This window comes from Hyperolius riggenbachi, chromosome 10, assembly GCF_040937935.1.
Source record: "Hyperolius riggenbachi isolate aHypRig1 chromosome 10, aHypRig1.pri, whole genome shotgun sequence".
NCBI lineage: Eukaryota > Metazoa > Chordata > Amphibia > Anura > Hyperoliidae > Hyperolius > Hyperolius riggenbachi.
In genome coordinates this window covers 36,130,227-36,152,175 of record NC_090655.1, presented here as the reverse complement: position 1 = coordinate 36,152,175, position 21,949 = coordinate 36,130,227, and the positions used below count along the sequence as shown (strand labels likewise).

General features: G+C 45.9%; 1 protein-coding gene across 1 annotated transcript in view; it reads right to left on the bottom strand.

Moving 5' to 3' along the window:
* Positions 1–278: 278 nt before the first annotated feature.
* The window catches only part of VPS26A (VPS26 retromer complex component A), a 41,086-nt gene continuing 19,415 nt past the window's right edge, over positions 279–21,949 (bottom strand). Inside the window, exons 3-9 of the mRNA XM_068257728.1 lie at positions 20,129–20,204; positions 17,999–18,155; positions 16,975–17,139; positions 12,731–12,837; positions 10,733–10,801; positions 9,280–9,422; positions 279–875 (exon numbers count right to left, since the gene is read on the bottom strand). Of these exons, the coding sequence (XP_068113829.1) occupies positions 765–875; positions 9,280–9,422; positions 10,733–10,801; positions 12,731–12,837; positions 16,975–17,139; positions 17,999–18,155; positions 20,129–20,204 (828 nt within the window). The 3' untranslated portion in view covers positions 279–764. The remainder of the gene's footprint in view (positions 876–9,279; positions 9,423–10,732; positions 10,802–12,730; positions 12,838–16,974; positions 17,140–17,998; positions 18,156–20,128; positions 20,205–21,949) is intronic.

The window sequence follows — 21,949 nt, the reverse complement described above, 5'->3', positions numbered from 1 at the left end:
GTTGCCTCGGATACACTATCACATATTTAAAAACCGCTTAGAAAGGTCACAGTTAGAACGCACCAACCTTTAATGGTGGCAATCTTTTCACTCCTCGGAGCTGTTCACACAACAGACAAAAAAAAATGATCAGCGACAAAAAGTAATTTTAATTTTATGTCAAGGAACAAAAAAACAACAAAAAGTACAACGTAAAATGTTAATGAAGACAGCAAACAAAAACTGATGTGGCACATGTGACTAGGACAGGCATTAAATAAAATGGACACACACAGAAATGTCTTCAAAATGTTTAATAAAGCCTTCATTTCCAAAGTGAATCCTATGAATTTTGGGATGATTCACAGTTAATGCAAGACCTGCCTGTTCAAAACAAAAAAGGGAACGGAATTTCCCAGCAAGATGGACAATGCAATAAGAGTGGCTATGAGACGCACCAATTATAAGGCTCTCTTACCATTTACATCAGCCTACATGCATGAGGAGAGAGTGAGACATCTGGCTGTTTTGTTTTAGCTTTGATGCATGTTCAATGCAAAAATCCCAAAATTAAAAGTTATATATAAAATGCTAGTCTGAGAAAGGTCCAGTGTTTCAGCAAAAGCACTTGGTATTTATATATGTACAAGTGGAATTACATACAGACCCGCAGAATGTTTAGTGTAGTATAATGAACAGCAGTGTCAGACGAAGGCAGAAGGGTGGGAGGGTTTGGCCTTGTCCTTGTGGTTCTGTCCTTCATCTATGGTGAGCTATACAAACTCCTAGATCTCAGGCTCTTCAGCTGATGCTTGTGGTTCACTGGGCTCGTAGCGCTGGTGAAAATTGGTTCTTTTCCTGATCTTCTCAGGTGCTTTCCTCCACAAGACGATCTCCTGTTTGAATGAAAGACAGAAACATTGGAATTCTGTTGTCTTACAAACACCTGATAAAATGAGAAGACACCGAGAGCCCAATATAGTGTAGAATGTATTGGAAAAGGTAGAAAAGTATAAGTGTGAGATTGAGATACTCACAAACTCTGGTTACCTCTCACTGTATAGGCAGGTGAGGAGATTAGACCTGTCCTCACGATCAAGATGTCGCTCTCTGTAGATTGGAAAGATAGGGGTAGGTCACCCCTCCACCAGGGGTGGACAATATAATTGCTAGAGAACAGAAGCGCCCGCAGGATAAAAAGTGTTACAAGTTTTAAAATTGCTAGGGAGGCAGTGGTGGACTTGCCTCCGGAAAGCAGACACAAGTAACTGTCCAAATTAAATACATACATTATAGGTACCCCAAATGATGCAACGCGTTTCGCAGGCACAGCCCGCTTCATCAGGCAATAAGATAAGGGACAAACTGTGGACAAAGATAAAAATTATACAGCAACGTTTGTCTTTGTCCACAGTTTGTCCTCCATCTTATTGCCTGAAATTGCGAAATGTGTTGCATCATTTAAGGGACCTATAATGTATTTCATTTGCACAGTTGTTCGTGTCTGCTTTTCGGAGGCAAGTCCACCATTGCCTCCCAAGCAATTTTACAACTTTTTCACTTTTTATTCTGCTGGCGGCTCTGTTCTCTAGCGATGACCTCCTGATGTTCAATGTACCATACTGCATCCCGCCGTCGTTCTTTTCTCCCCCTCCCTCTGGTCCTGCAGTTACATATCAGATTCTCTCCTCCTCCTGCAGCTTCCCATACATTGCGGCTGTGTTCTTCCACTACTGCTTGGGTTCTCCAATCTTCCTGGCCAGTGGTTAGGAATAATAGTGGTCCCATGCGTGATCCCAGTGGTGCACGGTCGCTGGGATCAGGCATGACGTACGGCTCAAGGGTCACTAATCAGGAGGTAGCCAGCCATGAAGTACAGAGAAGTGAATCTGTATAGCAGCAGGTGGCTGCAGTGTAAGGTAAGCTGCAGGTGGAGAAGAGGATTGCGTATGGAGCTGCACAACCGCAGTGAGGGGACGAGGAGCAGAGCGGCAGGATGCGGGAAGTATATTCCGGTGCCAGGAATACAGTATATTTGAATTATAAGACGCACCAGGTTTAGGGTTTTATTCATTTTCCCAGGGTCCAGAGCGTCTAATGTTCTGAAAGATACGGCACTGTAAGCTGTCTGTTCTAACACTTCTTCAGACTTGATTCCTGAATGCTGACAAAGGCTTGTTAGTCAAAAGCTTACTCTTTTCCTTTAAGTTAGCCAATACATGGTATCATAATTCAAACTTCTTGGTTTTACAAGTTTGTTGACCGAGAAGGTACTGTAGGCCAATGTTGAGCATTTGGCATCCTTACCGTGAAATGTGAGTACTCACCACGGCAAGCTGGTTCCTTGCAGCTAATGCACAATCTACAAATCCAATGCAAGTATATTAAATAAGAACTTTTTAGTTTTGGGAGTATAATACCACTTTAAACTACTCTTAATTAAATAAAAGAACATTTGAAAGCATTCCCAAGCCTTTCCTGTGTCTAAAAACGTATTTTCACTGCAGAGAGCAGTAACAAGTAACAGTTATCTTATCACTGGCTCATAAGCATGGCATGGATCTTCACTTTGCCCTCCTCCTTTTCTGCTCAAGTGACTTCGCTGTTGCTAGGGTGAGGTGTCGATTCAGCAGAAGAAAGGGGCAGAGTGAAGACATATGCAGACAGCCAGCAAGGATTACATTTGCCTTTGCCGATGACCAGAGGTAAGGAAATTTCTACTGCTCTCTGCAGTAAAAGTTTTAGTTTTGGGAGTATAACCCCCTTCCCACTTTAAACCTTCAGTAAAGAGTTTGCCCATTGGGAGAAAGCAGAATACTCACCTCTTGCTGGTCCCCAGTCATTGTCTTTTTCTGTAAAGTGTCTTCTCCACATTTCTGATGTCATAACAGTGATCCTCTAGTTGTCTCTTCCATGATGCCCACCATGTACTACCCTTTCTGATAATCTTCTCAATAGGAATAAAAGAGGAGCAGGTTTGACCAACACGGCCGTTACCCTCCTACCATTCCCATAGTTCAAAAATAACGAAGTGGTGACAACAAGGCTCTGAAGACTGAAGACAGACACTTGGGCCAATCCAATACACTTCCTGACAACCTGAACTGGAGTACGAACGGGAGACTTGGGCTCAGGATACAGCCGGTATACGGCTGATCCTGCTGCTGCACAAGTTACCGGGCGTGTTAAATACTATTCCCCCTCCAGGCCACCATGGATGGTGGGGAATGAAATAATTGCTGGAAGCCGAATTATTGTTTTTTAAAAGTAACTTCAGCACAGTCTTCTGACAAAGTTACTCCCTGTGAGCTGCTATAGCTGTAATTCCTATTACAGTCTATGGTGGCGCCGTCTGCGCCCAAGTCTCCAGCGCTGGAATCACCGTGTTCGCCTAAACTGACCTGATTCAAAGCTGCATAGGATTTGCAATTAAAGGTCATACAAATTGTGAAAAGTAGCATTTCATTGACCACCTCTACCAAGGATCTAAACAAGAGGACCAGGAAAGATTGCGAACCTTTCTGATGTCAGATTTTCACTATAAGCTGTAAGTGATGGCAATATAGTCTAGAAGAAAAGTACATTTATATGTATGCATTTTATACTTTTACATTTTTTTGTGATAGTTGTCCTTTAACCTCCTTGCCGGTTATCCCGAGCTCAGCTCGGGGTAACCTGCGTAGGAGGATTTCTCCAGCCCAGCTGCGCCGATTTTCAAAATTTTTTTTTTTTACTGCACACAGCTAGCACTTTGCTAGCTGCGTGCAGTTTCCGATCGCCGCCGATTCGCCGCCGTCCAGGTCTCCCTACACGGTGCAGAGGCCGCCCTCGAGGTCATCCTTACTGCGCCTGCATGAATTGCTGCTGTCGATCAAGCCCACGTTGTCCACGGCATACTGCGTAGTGCGCCACTGACAACGTGGCCATGATTGCCAGCAGCGCTTCACGCAGGCGCAGTAAGGACGACCTTGAGGTCGGCCTCTGCACCGAGCAGGGAGCCCGGGATGGCGGTGGAGCGGTCAGCGTGGGACAGTCGGCTGCAAGGGGCTGGAGAAGATAAAGCCCCAGGTGAGTAAAGCAGATTTTTTTTTATTTTAGCTGAGGATTCCTTTAAAGAAGGGAGGGAGGGGGGAGAGAAAGAGAAATACTATCTAGCTACATCTCAAAAATGCACACACACAAAAAAAAGTGCATGAAAGACACAAAAATTCGCAATGTTTTTGCAATTTGGTGTCCATTTGTGATTCTGGGAGCCTGTGTAGCAGTTGTTCCAACATGCAACATGATCCTAGCCGCAGCAGGACACCCTGGGGGAGAGAGGTTTCTATTAACCGGTTCAGCACCGCAGTGCCGAAAATCTCATGCATTCGAGCAGCGTTCACCTCCCATTCATTCGCCTATAACTTTATTGCTACTTATCACAATGAATTGATCTATATCTTGTTTTTTTTTCCGCCACTAATTAGGCTTTCTTTGGGTAGTACATTTTGCTAAGAATTATTTTTTTCTAAATCCATTTTAACAGGAAGATTGAGAAAATGAATTTTTTTCATTTCTTTCTTAGTTTTTGGCCATTATAGTTTGAAATTAATATACGCTACCGTAATTAAAACCCATGTATTTTATTTGCCCATCTGTCCCGGTTATTACACCGTTTAAACGATGTCCCTATCACAATTTATGGTGCCGATATTTCATTTAGAAATAAAGGTGCATTTTTTAAATTTGCGTCCATCACTATTTATAAGCTTATAATTTTAAATAATATAATAACATACTCTCTTGACATGCATATTTAAAAAGTTTAGACCCTTGGGTAACTATTTATGTTTTTTTTTTGTTTTTTTTTAATAAAAAATGTATGTGGGTAATTTTTGGTGTGGGAGGGAAACTGCTTATTTTAAATGTAAAACATCATAATTGTTTAATTTAAAATGTATGTGGGTGCAATTTACTATTTGGCCACAAGATGACCACAGTGGAAAAAGTCCTGGATGCGAACGATCTCGCATCCAGGAACTTAAAGGGAACCAGAGAGGACGAAGAAAAGCTTGTATACATACCTGGGGCTTCCTCCAGCCCCATACGCCTGGATCGCTCCCACGCCGCCGTCCTCCACTTGCTGGAACCGCCGGTACCGGGTCCCGTCATTGCCGCAAGTCGGCCGGCGGCCGTGGCCAATTCTCCGCATCACAGGGGGCTCCCTCCATACAGGTACGCGTGCGGCTGCCTACTGCGCAGCCGCATGCGTACGGGTATGGAGGGAGCCCCTGTGATGCGGACAATTGGCCGCGTCTGCCGGAAATGACGGGCCCGGTACCGGCGGATCCAGGAAGTGGAGGATGGCGGCGTGGGAGCGATTCAGGCTTATGGGGCTGGAGGAAGCCCCTGGTATGTATACAATCTTTTTTCTATTTCAACGTAGCATTCCTCTCTGGTTCCCTTTAAAAGCAGAGGAGAAGTTTCCTGGGGACAGAAATACCGCACTCTCTGGATAGAAAGCGTCGGTATTTCTACAGGGAAATTTGATCGGTGAAAGAGAATTATATTCCCATTCACTGATCGGGGGGCTAGCGGCGGGCGGCGGGAGCGCGCCCGATCGCGCGCACCATGCGGCGGGAACAGCAGTGCCTATCTGGACGAGGAAGCTCGTCCGGATAGGCCGAACTGGTTAAAAAAAAACAAAAACAAAAAAAACAGATTTCACAGTAACATTTAGGCCTCTTTCACAGTGGGACGTTAAAGTCGCACGTTACAACAACATTTAACGCACAATAACTTACAGCAATGAAAAATCAATAGGCTGTTCACAGTGCAGACGTTGCGTTGGTGTCTAACTCTGCACGTTAAATGAAAGTGCTGCATGCTGTGCGTTATACACGTTTTAGCTGCGTTAGACTGCACATATTCAGCAAGGTTTTCTTTTTTCTTTTTCTTTGTAACGCATGTGCCGTTTTCATTCCATCACTGTGCGACAAAAACGGCGCACCAAATGCAGGGCTAAATAACATCCAAGTTATATAGTCTTTCAATGCGTTGCATTAGGGGCACGTTATGAGACCTTAACGTCGCATCAAACGCAACGTCTTTCTGTGTAAGAGGCCTAAGGCTAGGTTCACAGCGGGACGTTGCGTTCCCTGTTCAACAGAAACACAACAAAAAATTCGTACCACACATTACCGCCATGTTACGTTACGTTAAGTAAGCTTCCCTGTATTTGGTAACGTGTGCTTAGAGGCAACGCCTGCATGCAGTGCGTTACCACAAAGCAACACATTACACTAAGCGCCCTTTTACACTTACTGTATATACTCTAATATAGGCCGAGTTCTTGGGACCAAAAAATGGTCCCAAAAGTGGGGGTCTCGGCTTATATTCGAGCCATAGCAGTGCCCAAGTGCCCCTGCCACATGTAAAAGTGCCCCCCCCTGAGTGCACCCTCTGCCAAATGCCCAGCAAAGTATGTTCCTGCATTGGTTCCCCCCGCCGGAATATGCCGAGTATTGATTAGCAGCATCGGGAGCTTCCACTCACCCATCAGAGCGAGCAGCTAAGCATTTGCCTGCCGTGTCTCCCCCCCCATGCCGTGTGTTTCCCCCATCAGTATATGCTGACATGCTGATTGATGCTCAGTATAGCGGGATGGGAGCGGCAGCTTTTACTCACTCGTTCTCGCCGGCGCCGCCAGGATTCCCCTCCCTGCCTGTTATGGTCTCGCTCTGATGACGCCAAGCAGAGGGCATCATCGGAGTGAGACCATGACAGGCATGCAGGGGAATCCTGGCGGCGAGAACGAGTGAGTAAAAGCTCCCGCTCCGGAGTCCCGCTATACTGAGCATCAATCAGCGTGTCAACATATACCGATGGGGGAAACACACGGCATGGGGGAGACACACGGCAGGCAAATGCTTAGCTGCTCGCTATGACAAGTGAGTGAAAGCTCCCAATGCTGCTATTCAACAATCGGCATATCCGGAAGAGTGGGGGGGGGGGGGGGGGAGACACGGCAGGCAAAGACTTTGCTGTTCCGCTCTAACGGCAAGGATGGTAGACACCACTAAGTGTATGCTGGTAAGAGCACAGACAGCAGGAAAAGGCTTTGTTCCGCTCTGCGGGGGTGAGGGGGTTTTAGGGACTTGGGCGCCTTGTCACCTCACTGCTGTGCTTAAGGAGATTGCACCAGCACAATGAAGTATTTGCCCTGGTGAGCTGACTGGCATTTGATGGAGTGGGCACTTGGTGGGGTAGACAAGGATGTTGCTACTACACTTGACATATGGCGGGGGCACTTTACTGCCAGTGGTGTAGCAATAGGGATGCAGAAGCTGTGACTGCATTGGGACCCCTGGAGGGGCTTCAAAAGGGGCTCTCCATCCATCTTGTTAGTGTTTAAAGAGAGTCTGAAGCGAGAATAAATCTCGCTTCAGACCTCATAGATAGCAGGGGCATGTGTGCCCCTGCTAAACCGCCGCTATTGCGCCGCTAAACGGGGGTCCCTTCACCCCCAAATCCCCTCGGTGCAGCGGGGGAGCGCTTCCTGGTTGGGGCAGGGCTAACCGCCGCAGCCCTGCCCTACGTGCGTCTGTCAGCGCGTATCTCCGCCTCTCCCCCGCCCCTCTCAGTCTTCCTTCACTGAGAGGGGCGGGGGAGAGGCGGCGATGCGCCGCTGATAGACGCGACTGGAGGCAGGGCTGCAGCCGTTAGCCCTGCCTCCAGGAACGACCAACTTTGCGACCAAGTCTTGCGGGAGTGGGTTTGGGGGTGAAGGGACCTCCGTTTAGCCGCGGGATAGCGGTGTTTTAGCAGGGGCACACATGCCCCTGCTAACTATGAGCTCTGAAGCGAGATTTATTCTTGCTTCAGAGAATCTTTAATTGGTGCTGTGCTGGTAATGAACACCCCTATTTGTGCATTGATATTGCTAATGCTTAAACGCTTTCCCTAATTTGATTACACTTTTCTGACACTTCATACATATTTATAGCTGCTGCATTTTCTACCCCTGGCTTATACTCGGGTTGATAATTTTTCCTGGTTTTTTTTGGTAAAAGTTGGGGTCGGCTTATACTCGGGTCGGCTTATACTCTAGTATATACGGTAATCAGTTGGTGTGCGTTAGTACGCGTTTTTCCATAGCAGTGCATTGTGAAAAAGTTAAAGCGCGTTAAGTGTAAAAGGTGCCATAGGAAAACATGGGCATTACTTTGAAAATCAGTTTTCTTTCAGTTGTAACAGAGCAACTGATTAAGTGTAAAAGGGGACTAACGATCACGCCGCACTGTAAATGTCGCATAGAGTAATGCATACTGCAGTCCTGTAAACAGCATTATAAGACTTCAAAAAGCACGACTATTACGTCCCATTGTGAACCTAGCCTTAAAGGGAATGTCCAAGCAAAATAAAAAAATGAGTTTCACTAACCTGGGGCTTCTACCAGCCCCATGCAGCCATCCTGTGCCCTTGTAGTCACTCACTGCTGCTTCAGTCCCCCGCTGGCAGCTTTCTGACCTCGGAGGTCGGCGGGCCGCATTGCGTACATTTTTACGCATTCCCACTAGTGCAGGAACATTAACACATACATTTTTACGAGTTAGTGGTTCAATGCGTACATTTTTACGCATTGAACCACTAACTCGTAAAAATGTATGTGTTAATGTTCCTGCACTAGCGGGAATGCGTAAAAATGTACGCAATGCCGACCTCCGAGGTCGAAAAGCTGCCAGCGGGGGACTGGAGCAGCAGTGAGTGACTACGAGGGCACAGGATGGCTGCATGGGGCTGGTAGAAGCCCCAGGTAAGTGAAACTCATTTTTTTATTTTGCTTGGACCTTCCCTTTAATGTCAATTATTGGGCAAGATCAGTTTTTAGTTTGGGTTCTCTTTGTACAGTACACTAAGGCAGGGAGAAAACACTTGCAGGAGCATTTCCTTTCAAAATTCCTGTCATAGTGCTTTTGCGACTGCGTTACCTGCAGCAATTTTTTGTATGCAGCAGAATCCATTGTAATTGCGAACACGCATACCATACTGAAAAAAAGAAATACAGAAAGCTGTGCAGTTTAACATTCCAGGGTAATCCAAGAGCACAAAACGAGTGCACTTCCCAAGCGGACCTATTGAATTCAAATGGCCAGTGCAGCCGTGCACATTTTGCCATCTGCAGCAAAACATGCATAACTCCAGCATGTGTGATCCCTGCCTAACATAACATGTAATTCAACTTGCCAGCCACTATGCAAAGAAAGCTCTTTTGGGTCATAATGTGCCTTTAACAAAAAGGTAGGAGTTGCACCATGATACCTGTTGCTTGAAGTATCTTCTGTCTTCCTCATCTACGAGGACTAAATTCAGGAAATATCGCACAGAAAACTTCTTGTTGACGTCTCTCATTGTGGGGGTGGGGTCATATCCAGCCAGGAACAGCCGGATCGGTATTGACTCTCCTGAAGATTAACAAATATCAGTGTTCAATAAATACAGAATAGTACAAACTGGAGGCCTTCAGCAATGCTTCAAGCTATACACAATACATGTCAAACTCTGGCCAGTGGGCCAAATCCGTACCGCAGAGCCATTACATTTGGCCCCGAGTGGTTTTCCCACTTTGCATTATGTTTGGCCCACTCAAGACCACCATGGAATCCCATATTGTGGATGGGGGGGGGGGGGCACTATACACCAGGGAACTGTATAGGGGAGCATGGTCAATAGATATCAAGGACCTGTATAGGGGAGGGGGCTTACTAGACACAAGGGAACTGTATAGGGGAGAAAGAGTATGACTAGACACCTGGGAAATGTTTGGTTGGGGGGGGGGGGGGGGGAGGGAAGGACACCGATTCCAGGGATCTGTGTAGGGGAGGGAAGAGGCATGAGACACCAGAGAACTGTATAACGGGAAGGAGGTGGCAACTTGACGTTGAGGTTTACCCACGATTTGGTCCCAGATTTCAATTTGTATTTAACACCTCTGCTATACACTTGGAGCAGGCATACATTAGCATCCCGATAATTCAGAAGACACATTTACTGGATAGGGATGGTCAATGAGATGGAAAGAAATCAGAGTTTATGCAGTATCATGCAAATTTATGCAGCACACAGACCAAATTCCACCTTGGCGGGACTCGATTAGTCCATTTTCAAGCTGCATAAATTTGCATAATCCTGCATTAAATCAGATTGCCATCTCATTTACCATCCAGATTAATCTTTAACTGATGTAGCAATAATACTCAAAGTGAGCATAAGTGGTCAACAAGATGCGACAAATCCTGGCTAGCATAAAAATTGTATGCTTGGAACTGGACCAATCAAAATCCACAAGACGTTCATCCAAATGGCCCAATTCCAAGCTGCATAGAAGCCTGAAGTTTTTGCATCTCAATGACCATCTCTAATGGCGAGTGTTCTACTCTGGGTTAATGCCCATACACACGCTAGATTGTCATATTACTGGTCCGAGGCTGTACAGATGCATAGTTAGCCTACAGGCTAAAGACACGTTCTGTTACTAAAATTGCAGACCAAACTTGTGCTTGCCCAATACGGAGAAACTTGTACCAGGACAACGATCTGTTGCACAAAGGCCTAAAGCCTGGGACTGGGGCTCGCTGTGTGTAATCTTACAAGGCTAGGCTGGGATGTTTGGCTCAGACGACATTAAAAATCTCTGAATCAAATCATTACTGTTTTCAGAATATGTACTGTAGAAGCAACTAGTTAACAGCTCCTATGTTAAGAAAACAATTACCCTTTACAGGTGCACCGTCCATGATCTCGTACTTTGCAACAGTTTCAGTCTCAGTCGTAGTACTAGGACCTGGAAGAGAAGCGTACAAGTTGTGATTCCTGATAATGAACCACATACAAATTCAATCAAAGGGTGTTTCATCATGTATCAAGATATAAGGAAGCCATACATCAGGTGATATTGAGCAGATTTGACCAAAAGACAAATCTCTCTCTAGTCAAATCTAATTACAGAGAGAAAGGTCGGCTGCCCATACACCACACACAGATTCCCGTTCAATTTCAGCTTTCGATTCCTGATCGATTTCAGATCTTTTGGGAATCGACCAAGCACGCCGCTGTTCCCTAACGTATAACTGTGCATTTATATGTGGCCACTGTCGGTGTCACACAGGACAGGTTATTTGTCTATATGCACCATTTCCATGACAACTGAATATTCACATTGTAAAATAAAAACATGCACGTTTTGCCCTAGTAAACACTGGAGATGCTGTTGAACACGCACGCACGTTTTGCCCTAGTAAACACTGGAGATGCTGTTGAACACGCACGTTTTGCCCTAGTAAACACTGGAGATGCTGTTGAACACGCACGCACGTTTTGCCCTAGTAAACACTGGAGATGCTGTTGAACACGCACGCATGTTTTGCCCTAGTAAACACTGGAGATGCTGTTGAACACGCACGCATGTTTTGCCCTAGTAAATACTGGAGATGCTGTTGAACACGCACGCACGTTTTGCCCTAGTAAACACTGGAGATGCTGTTGAACACGCACACACGTTTTGCCCTAGTAAACACTGGAGATGCTGTTGAACACGCACGCACGTTTTGCCCTAGTAAACACTGGAGATGCTGTTGAACACGCACGCACGTTTTGCCCTAGTAAACACTGGAGATGCTGTTGAACACGCACGCACGTTTTGCCCTAGTAAACACTGGAGATGCTGTTGAACACGCACGCACGTTTTGCCCTAGTAAACACTGGAGATGCTGTTGAACACGCACGCACGTTTTGCCCTAGTAAACACTGGAGATGCTGTTGAACACGCACGCACCTTTTGCCCTAGTAAACACTGGAGATGCTGTTGAACACGCACGCACGTTTTGCCCTAGTAAACACTGGAGATGCTGTTGAACACGCAGGCATGTTTTGCCCTAGTAAACACTGGAGATGCTGTTGAACACGCACGCATGTTTTGCCCTAGTAAACACTGGAGAGGCTGTTGAACACGCACGCATGTTTTGCCCTAGTAAACACTGGAGAGGCTGTTGAACACGCACGCATGTTTTGCCCTAGTAAACACTGGAGATGCTGTTGAACACGCACGCATGTTTTGCCCTAGTAAACACTGGAGATGCTGTTGAACACGCACGCATGTTTTGCCCTAGTAAACACTGGAGAGGCTGTTGAACACGCACGCACGTTTTGCCCTAGTAAACACTGGAGAGGCTGTTGAACACGCACGCATGTTTTGCCCTAGTAAACACTGGAGATGCTGTTGAACACGCACGCATGTTTTGCCCTAGTAAACACTGGAGATGCTGTTGAACACGCACGCATGTTTTGCCCTAGTAAACACTGGAGAGGCTGTTGAACACGCACGCACGTTTTGCCCTAGTAAACACTGGAGAGGCTGTTGAACACGCACGCATGTTTTGCCCTAATAAACACTGGAGAGGCTGTTGAACACGCACGCATGTTTTGCCCTAGTAAACACTGGAGATGCTGTTGAACACGCACGCATGTTTTGCCCTAGTAAACACTGGAGAGGCTGTTGAACACGCACGCACGTTTTGCCCTAGTAAACACTGGAGAGGCTGTTGAACACGCACGCATGTTTTGCCCTAATAAACACTGGAGAGGCTGTTGAACACGCACGCATGTTTTGCCCTAGTAAACACTGGAGATGCTGTTGAACACGCACGCACGTTTTCGCACACTAACCACACAAGGTGTCTGAAAAACTGGAATATGGAAAAAAATAACCCTTTACCTATTCCAGTAATTTCTTTTTTTATCAACTGTAATTCCATGTGTTGGATTTTTATTCTGACGAGAAGGAAGTAGATTTTCCCAACAATAACATCTTTTAAGTGGTATCTAGAAAACAAAAAGTAAAAACCATCATTTTTAAAGCAACTAAACCAAAAACTGAAGTTGGAAAACACATTTTGAGTGCAAGTTACTACTTGTGGCACTTTTCAAGTTTAAAGCAAATCTGAAGGCATATAATAAATAAAAACACACACACACACACACACTACACACACTACACACTACACACTACACACACTACACACACTACACACTACACACTACACACACTACACACACTACACACACTACACACACTACACACACTACACACACTACACACACTACACACACACACTACACACACACACTACACACACACACTACACACACACACTACACACACACACTACACACACACACTACACACACACACACACACACACACACACACACACACACACACACACACACACACACACACACACACACACACACACTACACTACACACACACTACACACACACACACTACACACACACACACACTACACACACACACTACACACACACACTACACACACACACTACACACACACTACACACACACACACACTACACACACACACTACACACACACACTACACACACACACACACACACACACTACACACTACACACTACACACACTACACACACACACTACACACACACACACACACAATCTCTGGATACTCCAGAGTCTTCCCCAGTCCTCACTGAGCCTTCCACACTCCCATGCAAGTACAAGAGCAGCTGCACTGCCCAGGTGCCAGTAGGGTTCTCGCCTGCTGCATAGTAGCACTGAGCCACTTGTACACAAAGGAATAAGCAGTGTACAAGTGACTCAATACTATGCCGTGGGCCGCACCTGCGCAGTGCGGCTGCGCTCATACACGGAGGGGTGTGCAGCCATGAGCACCGAATTCTAAAATATTGTTGGGCATCTTCAGAGGGTCACCGTGCGGCAATGAAAGGTAGCAAGAAGATTCCAGACTATTCTCTCTACGGCGGTAAGTGTCTAGGGGTTTTTTTTTTTGGTTTTTTTTTTTTTTTTAGGGCCTGTTTCCATTAGCCACGAATTCACATCACATCAAAACTGAAGCCAATGCATGTCAATGGAGCAGTTTCCACTGCATGTGAATTTTCATTTGCAATGCAACCCGTGGAAATTATAGATGGCATGCTGCAGATATCCGCAGCACGCATCAGATTCCCCTTTGCACAGACAGCCACATCCAGACTTCCGGAAGTCACCGTGGCTAGATGTGGCGCATTGCGATCGCATCTGGGCAGTGGAAATAGGGCCTTCAATTCGGGTACACTTTAAAGATCCATTTTATTGCTGAGGTTGCCTGCAGCTGTACACCCATCTAGGCGGGTGTAAGACTGCTACACTGGCTGACTTCCTGTTCAGAAAGTGAGGCCATAGCACTGAATGTGGATGAGCTGGGCAGTGAACCGTGCAACCAAGGAAAAAATGTTGCAAACTATTTCAATGCTCCGCCTAAATCACAGCCCCTCTATCTTTAGCACAGTCACATTTTTTCTACAGTAATGCTGGGAAATGTCCTCTGATCTCTACTTCCTTTGGGTGTGACATGGTTACTCATGATTGCCCTGTTACGATTGTGACTCCATGATTGTTACTCCCATTGCAGGGAGCAATTCTGTGCAGTAGAAACTTTGAATTCCTGCACAAGTGCGATGAAGGAGGCGTGCAGCATTCGGAGGGGGAAGGTGGACTAACTGAGCAGCACAGATGGATGGTGAGGGAACAGGAGGACTTCAGGGGGCTGGAAGAAGCTCCAGGTAAAGTAACTGGTGACTTAGAATTTTATTTAAAAATGTCCTTTAACCATTTGAGGACCGTAGGCTTACACGATTTTTCACTATTTAGGCCACTGCAGCTTTAAGGCCTTGCTGCAGGGCCATACAACTCGCACATAAGTGATCCCCCCTCCCCCTTTTCTGCCCACCAACAGAGCTCTCTGTTGGTGGGCTCTGATCGCTCTTAAAGGTTTTTTTTTAACAAATATTTGTTTTTGTTTTTTTTGTTTTTTGTTTTTTTTTTTTATATAAATATTGCTATTTTTTTTCTACTTTTGTAACAACCCCCCCCCCCTTCCCAAATCACCTAATCAATGTGATCGGCTCTCACAGACATCAGCCTATGAGAGCTGATCGGTCTCCTGCCTCCCAGGAGGACAGTCATGTGACACAGCTGTCCCCTTGGGAGGCAGGAGAGCATAGATTGCAGTGCTGTACCATGTAAATAGCTGGCGGTTTCGCCATATAACAGTCTCCTAGCGGCGATCGCTGGTATTATAAATATGGCAGCCACCACATACCTGTCACTTCAGTATCCCTTTCACCCTCCTGGCGGTTAATTTTTTCTGCCACATAGGCAGAAATCCATTTTTTTTTTTTGTTTTGTTTCATGTAAAGCTACCAGAGTGGCAGCTACATGAAACACCACTAGAAGGCGCATGTGTCCCTCTAGTGCGATCGTCGCCAGCATCAATAGCAAACAGGGGAACGCGTATATAACGTGTTCCCGTTCGGCTTCTCCTGTCGTCATGACGTCAGACGCCTCCGATCCAGCCCATAGCGCTGCCTGGAACTCATTGGTCCGGGCAGCGCAGGGCTCTGGCGGGGGGGGGGGCCTCTTCCGCCGCTGCGTGTGGGCGATCGCCGCAGAGCGGCGGGGATCAAGCTGTGCGCGCGGCTAGCAAAGTGCTAGCTGCGCGCACAGCACTTTAAATGGGGCAAATCTCCCCACCAGGGGCAGAGATATCCTCCTGCGTGGCATAGCCCAAGCTCAACTCAGGCTTACCGCCAGGAAGGTTAATGCTTTGGTGTTGGATTTTTACTGATACGATAGCAAGCAACATTCAGGCTTAAATTACAAGACAATTTTGTTTGTAACTATCGGTATATTGGACGGTGAAAAAAGCTCTTTAAGATATGTTAACAGGTCAGGCCTCAATAGGCTACATGACTAAAAATAGAATCCGTGTAGTTAAAGGGGAACTGAAGTAAGGTATACGGAGGCTGCCATATTTATTTCCTTTTAACCTTCCTGGCGGTAAGCCCGAGCTGAGCTCGGGCTATGCCGCCGGAAGGCACCGCTCAGGCCCCGCTGGGCCGATTTGCATAATTTTTTTTTCCTGCACGCAGCTAGCACTTTGCTAGCTGCGTGCAGTGCCCGATCGCCGCCGCTACCCGCCGATCCACCGCTATCCGTCGCGCCGCAGCTGCCCCCCCCCCCCCAGACCCCGTGCGCTGCCTGGCCAATCAGTGCCAGGCAGCTCTATGGGGTGGATCGGAATCCCCTATGACGTCACGACGTTGTTGACGTCGGTGACGTCATCCCGCCCAGTCGCCATGGCGACGGGGGAAGCCCTCCAGGAGATCCCGTTCTTTGAACGGGATCTCCTGATCACCGATGGCGATCGGAGGGGCTGGGGGGATGCCGCTGAGCAGCGGCTATCATGTAGCGAGACTTTGTCTCGCTACATGAAAAAAAAAAAAATTAAAAAAAAAAAAAGATTTGCTGCCCCCTGGCGATTTTTTAGCAATCCGCCAGCAGGGTTAATCAATACCAGTTGTTTGGCAGCCCTGCTGGTCTATTTCTCTGCAGTAGTATCTGAACAACACCAGAAACAAGCATGCAGCTAGTCTCGTCAGATCTGACTTTAAAGTCTGAAACACCTGATCTGCTGCATGCTTGTTCAGGGGCTATGACTAATAGCATTAGAGGCAGAGGATCAGCAGGACTGCCAGGCAACTGGTATTGCTTAAAAGGAAACATGGCAGCCTCCATATACCTTTCTCTTCAGTTCCCCTTTAAGCTGGCACCACCACTGCACAAAAATAGCCCTTTAAATCAAACATTAAAATGACAGCATGTCAATAAAAATTTCCTCAGCAACTGCAAAATATTTGTCCACAGCCAATAAATGGCCAAAGACATTGCAAAATTTACACTCTCCAATTCATTGCACATAACAGACTGTATGTTACAGTCTTAGTAGCCCCGCCTGCATCACACGCCCATACAAGGAAGCCTGACGGGTGTGTCAGCTGCCAGGTCCGGGTCTGCTTTGTGCAGCAAAAACATTGGCAACCGCTTGCATAGAGCCTGACTAGTCTGAATACTCACTTAGATTTGTTGTATTCAAATTCTATGTGCAAACAGTCTTCAATTCCAACTTCCATTTTGATGGAGTTATTGACGTCTGGATAGGTAGCGAGCTGGTGAACAATAAGGTCATACTCCTTCACCAGGTCTGAAATGCGCCTTACTATGGTCACTTTGAGGAAATACCTGTAAGACAAGATCAACATGAGCTCATGCAATTCCTATCAGTAATAACAGACGCTGATGTGTCTACGAAGCAAGGTTCAACACCTGCACTGCTTATTCTAGCACCTAGGTTCTCAACGTGGGGTATGAGTACCCCAGAGGGTACTTCTGATGGTTCCAGGGGGTACTCTGGCTTGATATACTTGACCAAGAAAACTAAATTTAGAGTTTTAGAAAATTATAAATCTTATTTAAAAAAAAAAAAAAAACACAAACAACCAAATTAGTGTTTTCGCTAATTAACCGTGCAGCACAGTGGCGTAGTGGTTAGCGCTCTCGCCTTGCAGCGCTGGGTCCCCGGTTCGAATCCCAGCCAGGTCAACATCTGCAAAGAGTTTGTATGTTCTCCCAGTGTCTGCGCGGGTTTCCTCCAAGCACTCCGGTTTCCTCCCACACCCCAAAAACATACAGATACGTTAACTGACTCCCCCCTAAATTGGCCCTAGACTGCAACACATACATTACACAATATAGACATAGGACTTTGGTAGGGAATTAGATTGTGAGCTCCTCTGAGGGACAGTTAGTGACAAGACGATATACTCTGTACAGAGCTGCGGAAGATGTTGGCGCTATATAAATACTAAATAATAAAAATAATAATTAAAAAGGAATAGTAAATGCTTGGAAATTGTTTAGAACCAATTATGTACTATCATTAAATATATATTTGTCAAGAGGTACTTGTAATAATGTTTACTATGCTAGGGGGTACTTGGTGAGTTCAGGGTTTTAAAAGGGGTACATACCAATAGAATGTTGAGAAACACTGCTAGCACATCAATTATACATGAACACGTCACTAGGAAAGAATACATACCGCAATCGAACATTGGAGCCTATGTAGGATTCATATGGCTTCTCAACTTGCATGAATTCAAAATCATAACTTCTACTTTGCGTCAGCTCACCAGGTAAAGCCAATTCTTTCACAAGGTTGACAAACTCATGTGTATTGCTTTTGTCATTGAAAAGTTCTGAGGAAGGGGGAAAAAAAAAAAACAAAAAAAAATATGTAAAAGTAAGGTTTGTTTATTTTGGCTTTTAACTTACCTTTACAGTGGGTTTGTAATATTAACCTACTGTGGACCGCCGCAGTATGAATCTACGGTGGGTAGGGGGCGCTGCGGTTCTGACCGGACGTAAACTCTACGTCCTATTCACCGCGCGCCCCCGCCCCTGTGCCCCCTCGATCTCCGCTGCTAAATGCTGCCCTGCCGCCTCTATGACAGCAGAGCACTGCGAGCCGGTCAGGAGCAGTTTTCATTGGCTCCTGGCCCTGTCATTCTTGTAAGCCGTTCCCATTGGCTTACATGGAGTGACAGGGTCAGGAGCCAATGAAAGCGGCTCCTGACCGGCGCACAGCGCTCTGCAGTCATAGCGACAGCAGAGAGAGCAGCCTGCGGTGGGGACAGAGCGGCGTGACCGTCGGGAGCGACTGATTTTAGCGGCGATTCGTCGGGCAGCGGCGGTTTACTGGACCAGCACCCTCTGGTCCTTAAAGGGGCAGAGGGTGCTGGTCCCGAAGCGGTTAAAGACAACCTAAACCATAGTAAATAAGTTTCACTTCCCTGGGGCTTCTACCAGCCCCCCGCAGCCATCCTGTCCTGTGTCGGTCCTCAACGATCCTCCGTTCCCCCATCACGGCTCAGTTTCGGTTCTTCCATCTGATCAGTCAAAGGTCCACTGCGCCTGCGTGTCCGTGCCCAATCTTGTATGCGTTCACGGTGGCGAGAGCATACTGCGCAGGCACATTATGAGGTTTTGCTTTCGCTGTCGTGAACAGCCAGAGACACGCAGGTGCAGCAGTGAAATGCCTGACTGATCAGTCAGCAGAACCGAAACTAGGCCACAGAGGGGGACCAGAGGATCGTTGAGGACTGGCGCGGGACATGACTGCTGCGGGGGGCTAATAGACATCCCCGGTAAGTGAAACTCTTTGCAACGGCTTTGGCTCCCTTCAGTGCAAACCTGAGGGGGGGGGGGGGGGTGTTCGATATTTGATTGGAAGTGTTTAGCCACTTACTGGTTACTTGACATGAGACTCGCATGCATTTGCTACAGGCTGACGATAATAGTACGCTACATTCCCAACTAGTAATGAAGTATGGTTTCGTTTTAACACCTTGATGAGCTAAGTAATGAGTTTTACAACTGTGGCACTTACGGAAAAAGTGGGAGGGGAAAAACTACATGATTTTTGCTTTTTATGCCCAACTTTCCTAAAAAAAAAACAAAAAAAAAAAAAAAAACTACCTTTGAAATAAAAAAAATTCTTCTAAAATAAATATATTACAATATATATTTTACCCAGAGGAAGCCTAGTTTGTCCTGAGAAAAAACTAACGCTCGCAAGGAGGTGCATGGCCAGGACTGTGCATGTGCATTAGCCACAACTAGCGGATCTTTCAGAGGGGGCAGCTGCACACTGAACTGGATCAGGATGACTCTGAGGGACCTGATAGACTGTACGGGGCTGGACATCTGAACTTTTTTTCCCCCCCACTACGGGTATCCTTAAAGACCTCATAAAAAAGCTGAATTACTGCAAATACCTTCTGTTTCAAGAAGGCAAATTTATTGTTTGCGTAGCTTTTTTAATTAAAGGGTTTTTTGGTCTCCTGATGCTTCTACGTGTTCTGGGTCACCATGAGCTATATGGGTACTTAATTCTGGCAATAATATACCGTAATTGTTAGTAGTGTTTTACTGGGTGAGCGCCGCTTTCTTGTTTATCATAGTCTGTGCATATATTTGTAATTCTGTACAGTACTGTTCAATGCTTGGAAGTTTGAGGAATGTCAAAACATGGAAGACATTACTTTGAATAACCGCAATGTCCCACGCAAGGAATCCTGCTACTGTAGTTTGACATATTAATGAATAAATCTTTATAACTGCAATTGCTTAATAAGGCAAATCACTTAGTAAAGTAGAATAGCAATCTTACCAATCTGTCCAACAAATTCTATTCGAATTCCTTGATGCTCTAGTCTTTTGCCAAGCTGCTTGAAGACTATATTGACCTAGGCAGATAAACAGAGTAGCTCAGTATCCTATAGGGACAAGCTATCCACACACAGTAGAATCTTATTACAGTGAGCTGTGATATAGTAAACCTCTGGATATAGTAAACTTGGTTCTCAGATCCCTATGAATCAAGAAAATGTCATCATCAACAATTTAAGGCACTGAATACTCAAAAGTAGATGCACAATATGCAGGCAGTATATGGACAATTCGGTTTTTAAGACCCATCTGCACCATACAATTTTGTGTGCGATTTGATTCGATTAATCGATTCAATTAAATCAGACATGTCTGATCAGGATTTGATTCGATTGTGTGGTCAAATGTCATTGCAAAACAATAGCAAATCGATCACATTACTGATCAAATCCAGATCGGACATTTAAAGCGGAACTGTAAACTTTAGTTAGACACAGTTTCACTTACCTGGGGCTTCCCTAAGCCCCCAGCAGCCGCCCTGTCCCGCCGTTCTCCCGCCACCAGCTCCGTTCTGTGCCGTAGACTTTTAAGTCGACGCCAGCGCAGCCCTCCACGCGCATCCTTTCTTCGCGTCCCCGCTATTGCAGAGGGGAACGCAATGAAAAGATACGCGTGGCAGGGCTGCGCTTGCGTCGACTTAAAAGTCTACGGCAAAGAACGGAGCTGGCGGCGGGAGAACGGAGGCTCGGGCAGGACCGGCGCGGGACAGGGCGGCTGCTGGGGGCTTAGGGAAGCCCCAGGTAAGTGAAACTATGTGTCTAAATAAAGTTTACAGTTCCGCTTTAATCAAATCAATTAACCGAATCGCACAAAAAAAAAAAATGGTATGGTGTAGATGGAGCTTTAAAATCTAAAAACCATTAAGAGCACACATAAAAAGAGTACTCCCCAACAATCCCCCACTGCTGTACAGGTCTGAATTAAATCACAGTCACCAAAACTACTGTAACTTCAAAACAACCCCATCATACTGCAATTGCTGAAATACAAAACATTATGTAGTACAAAAGAAATCTCATTTAAAAAAAAGTGCAACTAATTCATAGCATCTCACTCAAAGGGATAGAGTATACAGAATAATTTTCACATGTGCCCATGTTATGCACAGACAACCACATGGGGTGTGTGTATTTGAGGAAGAGTGCAGAGACGGAGCCAGCAGCGGACACTGACAGGTAACTTATTAAAGGCAAACTGACTTATTAAAACGTCCTGTTTGAGCCGGCTAACAGCAACATTTGTATAAGTCGCTTGCTCCCGCCGCTGCTCAGCACGTGTGCGGTGCACGCCGCTCCCGCCGCCGTTTACCATCGGGTATCTGTGTTCCGTGATTGGGGAAGAGGACTGAGCGCTCCTCTACCCAATCACAATGCCTGGAGTGAATGAACGTGACCGCAATCAGCGGCCGCGTTCATTCATAAAACAGGAAGCCGTCAGAGTTTAGTAAAAAAAAAAAAAAAACAAGTGAACACTTCCTAAACAGGAGAGTGTTCACTAACACCATCTTGTGGACAAAAAAGTAAAATTACACATACACATATACACAATATTAATAAAATTAATAGCTTACACTTCCATCAGATTCGATTAGTGAGAGATTGATCTCTTGGTCAAATCTGCCTATGATCGCTAGATGTATGGCCACCTTAAAGCGGATCCAAGATGAATAACTATAACAAGTAGCGCGCGTGCGTGCGTCTTATCTAACATTTAGATATAGTTTACACAACAAATCTAGCTGCAAACGGCTTCAACAGTATAT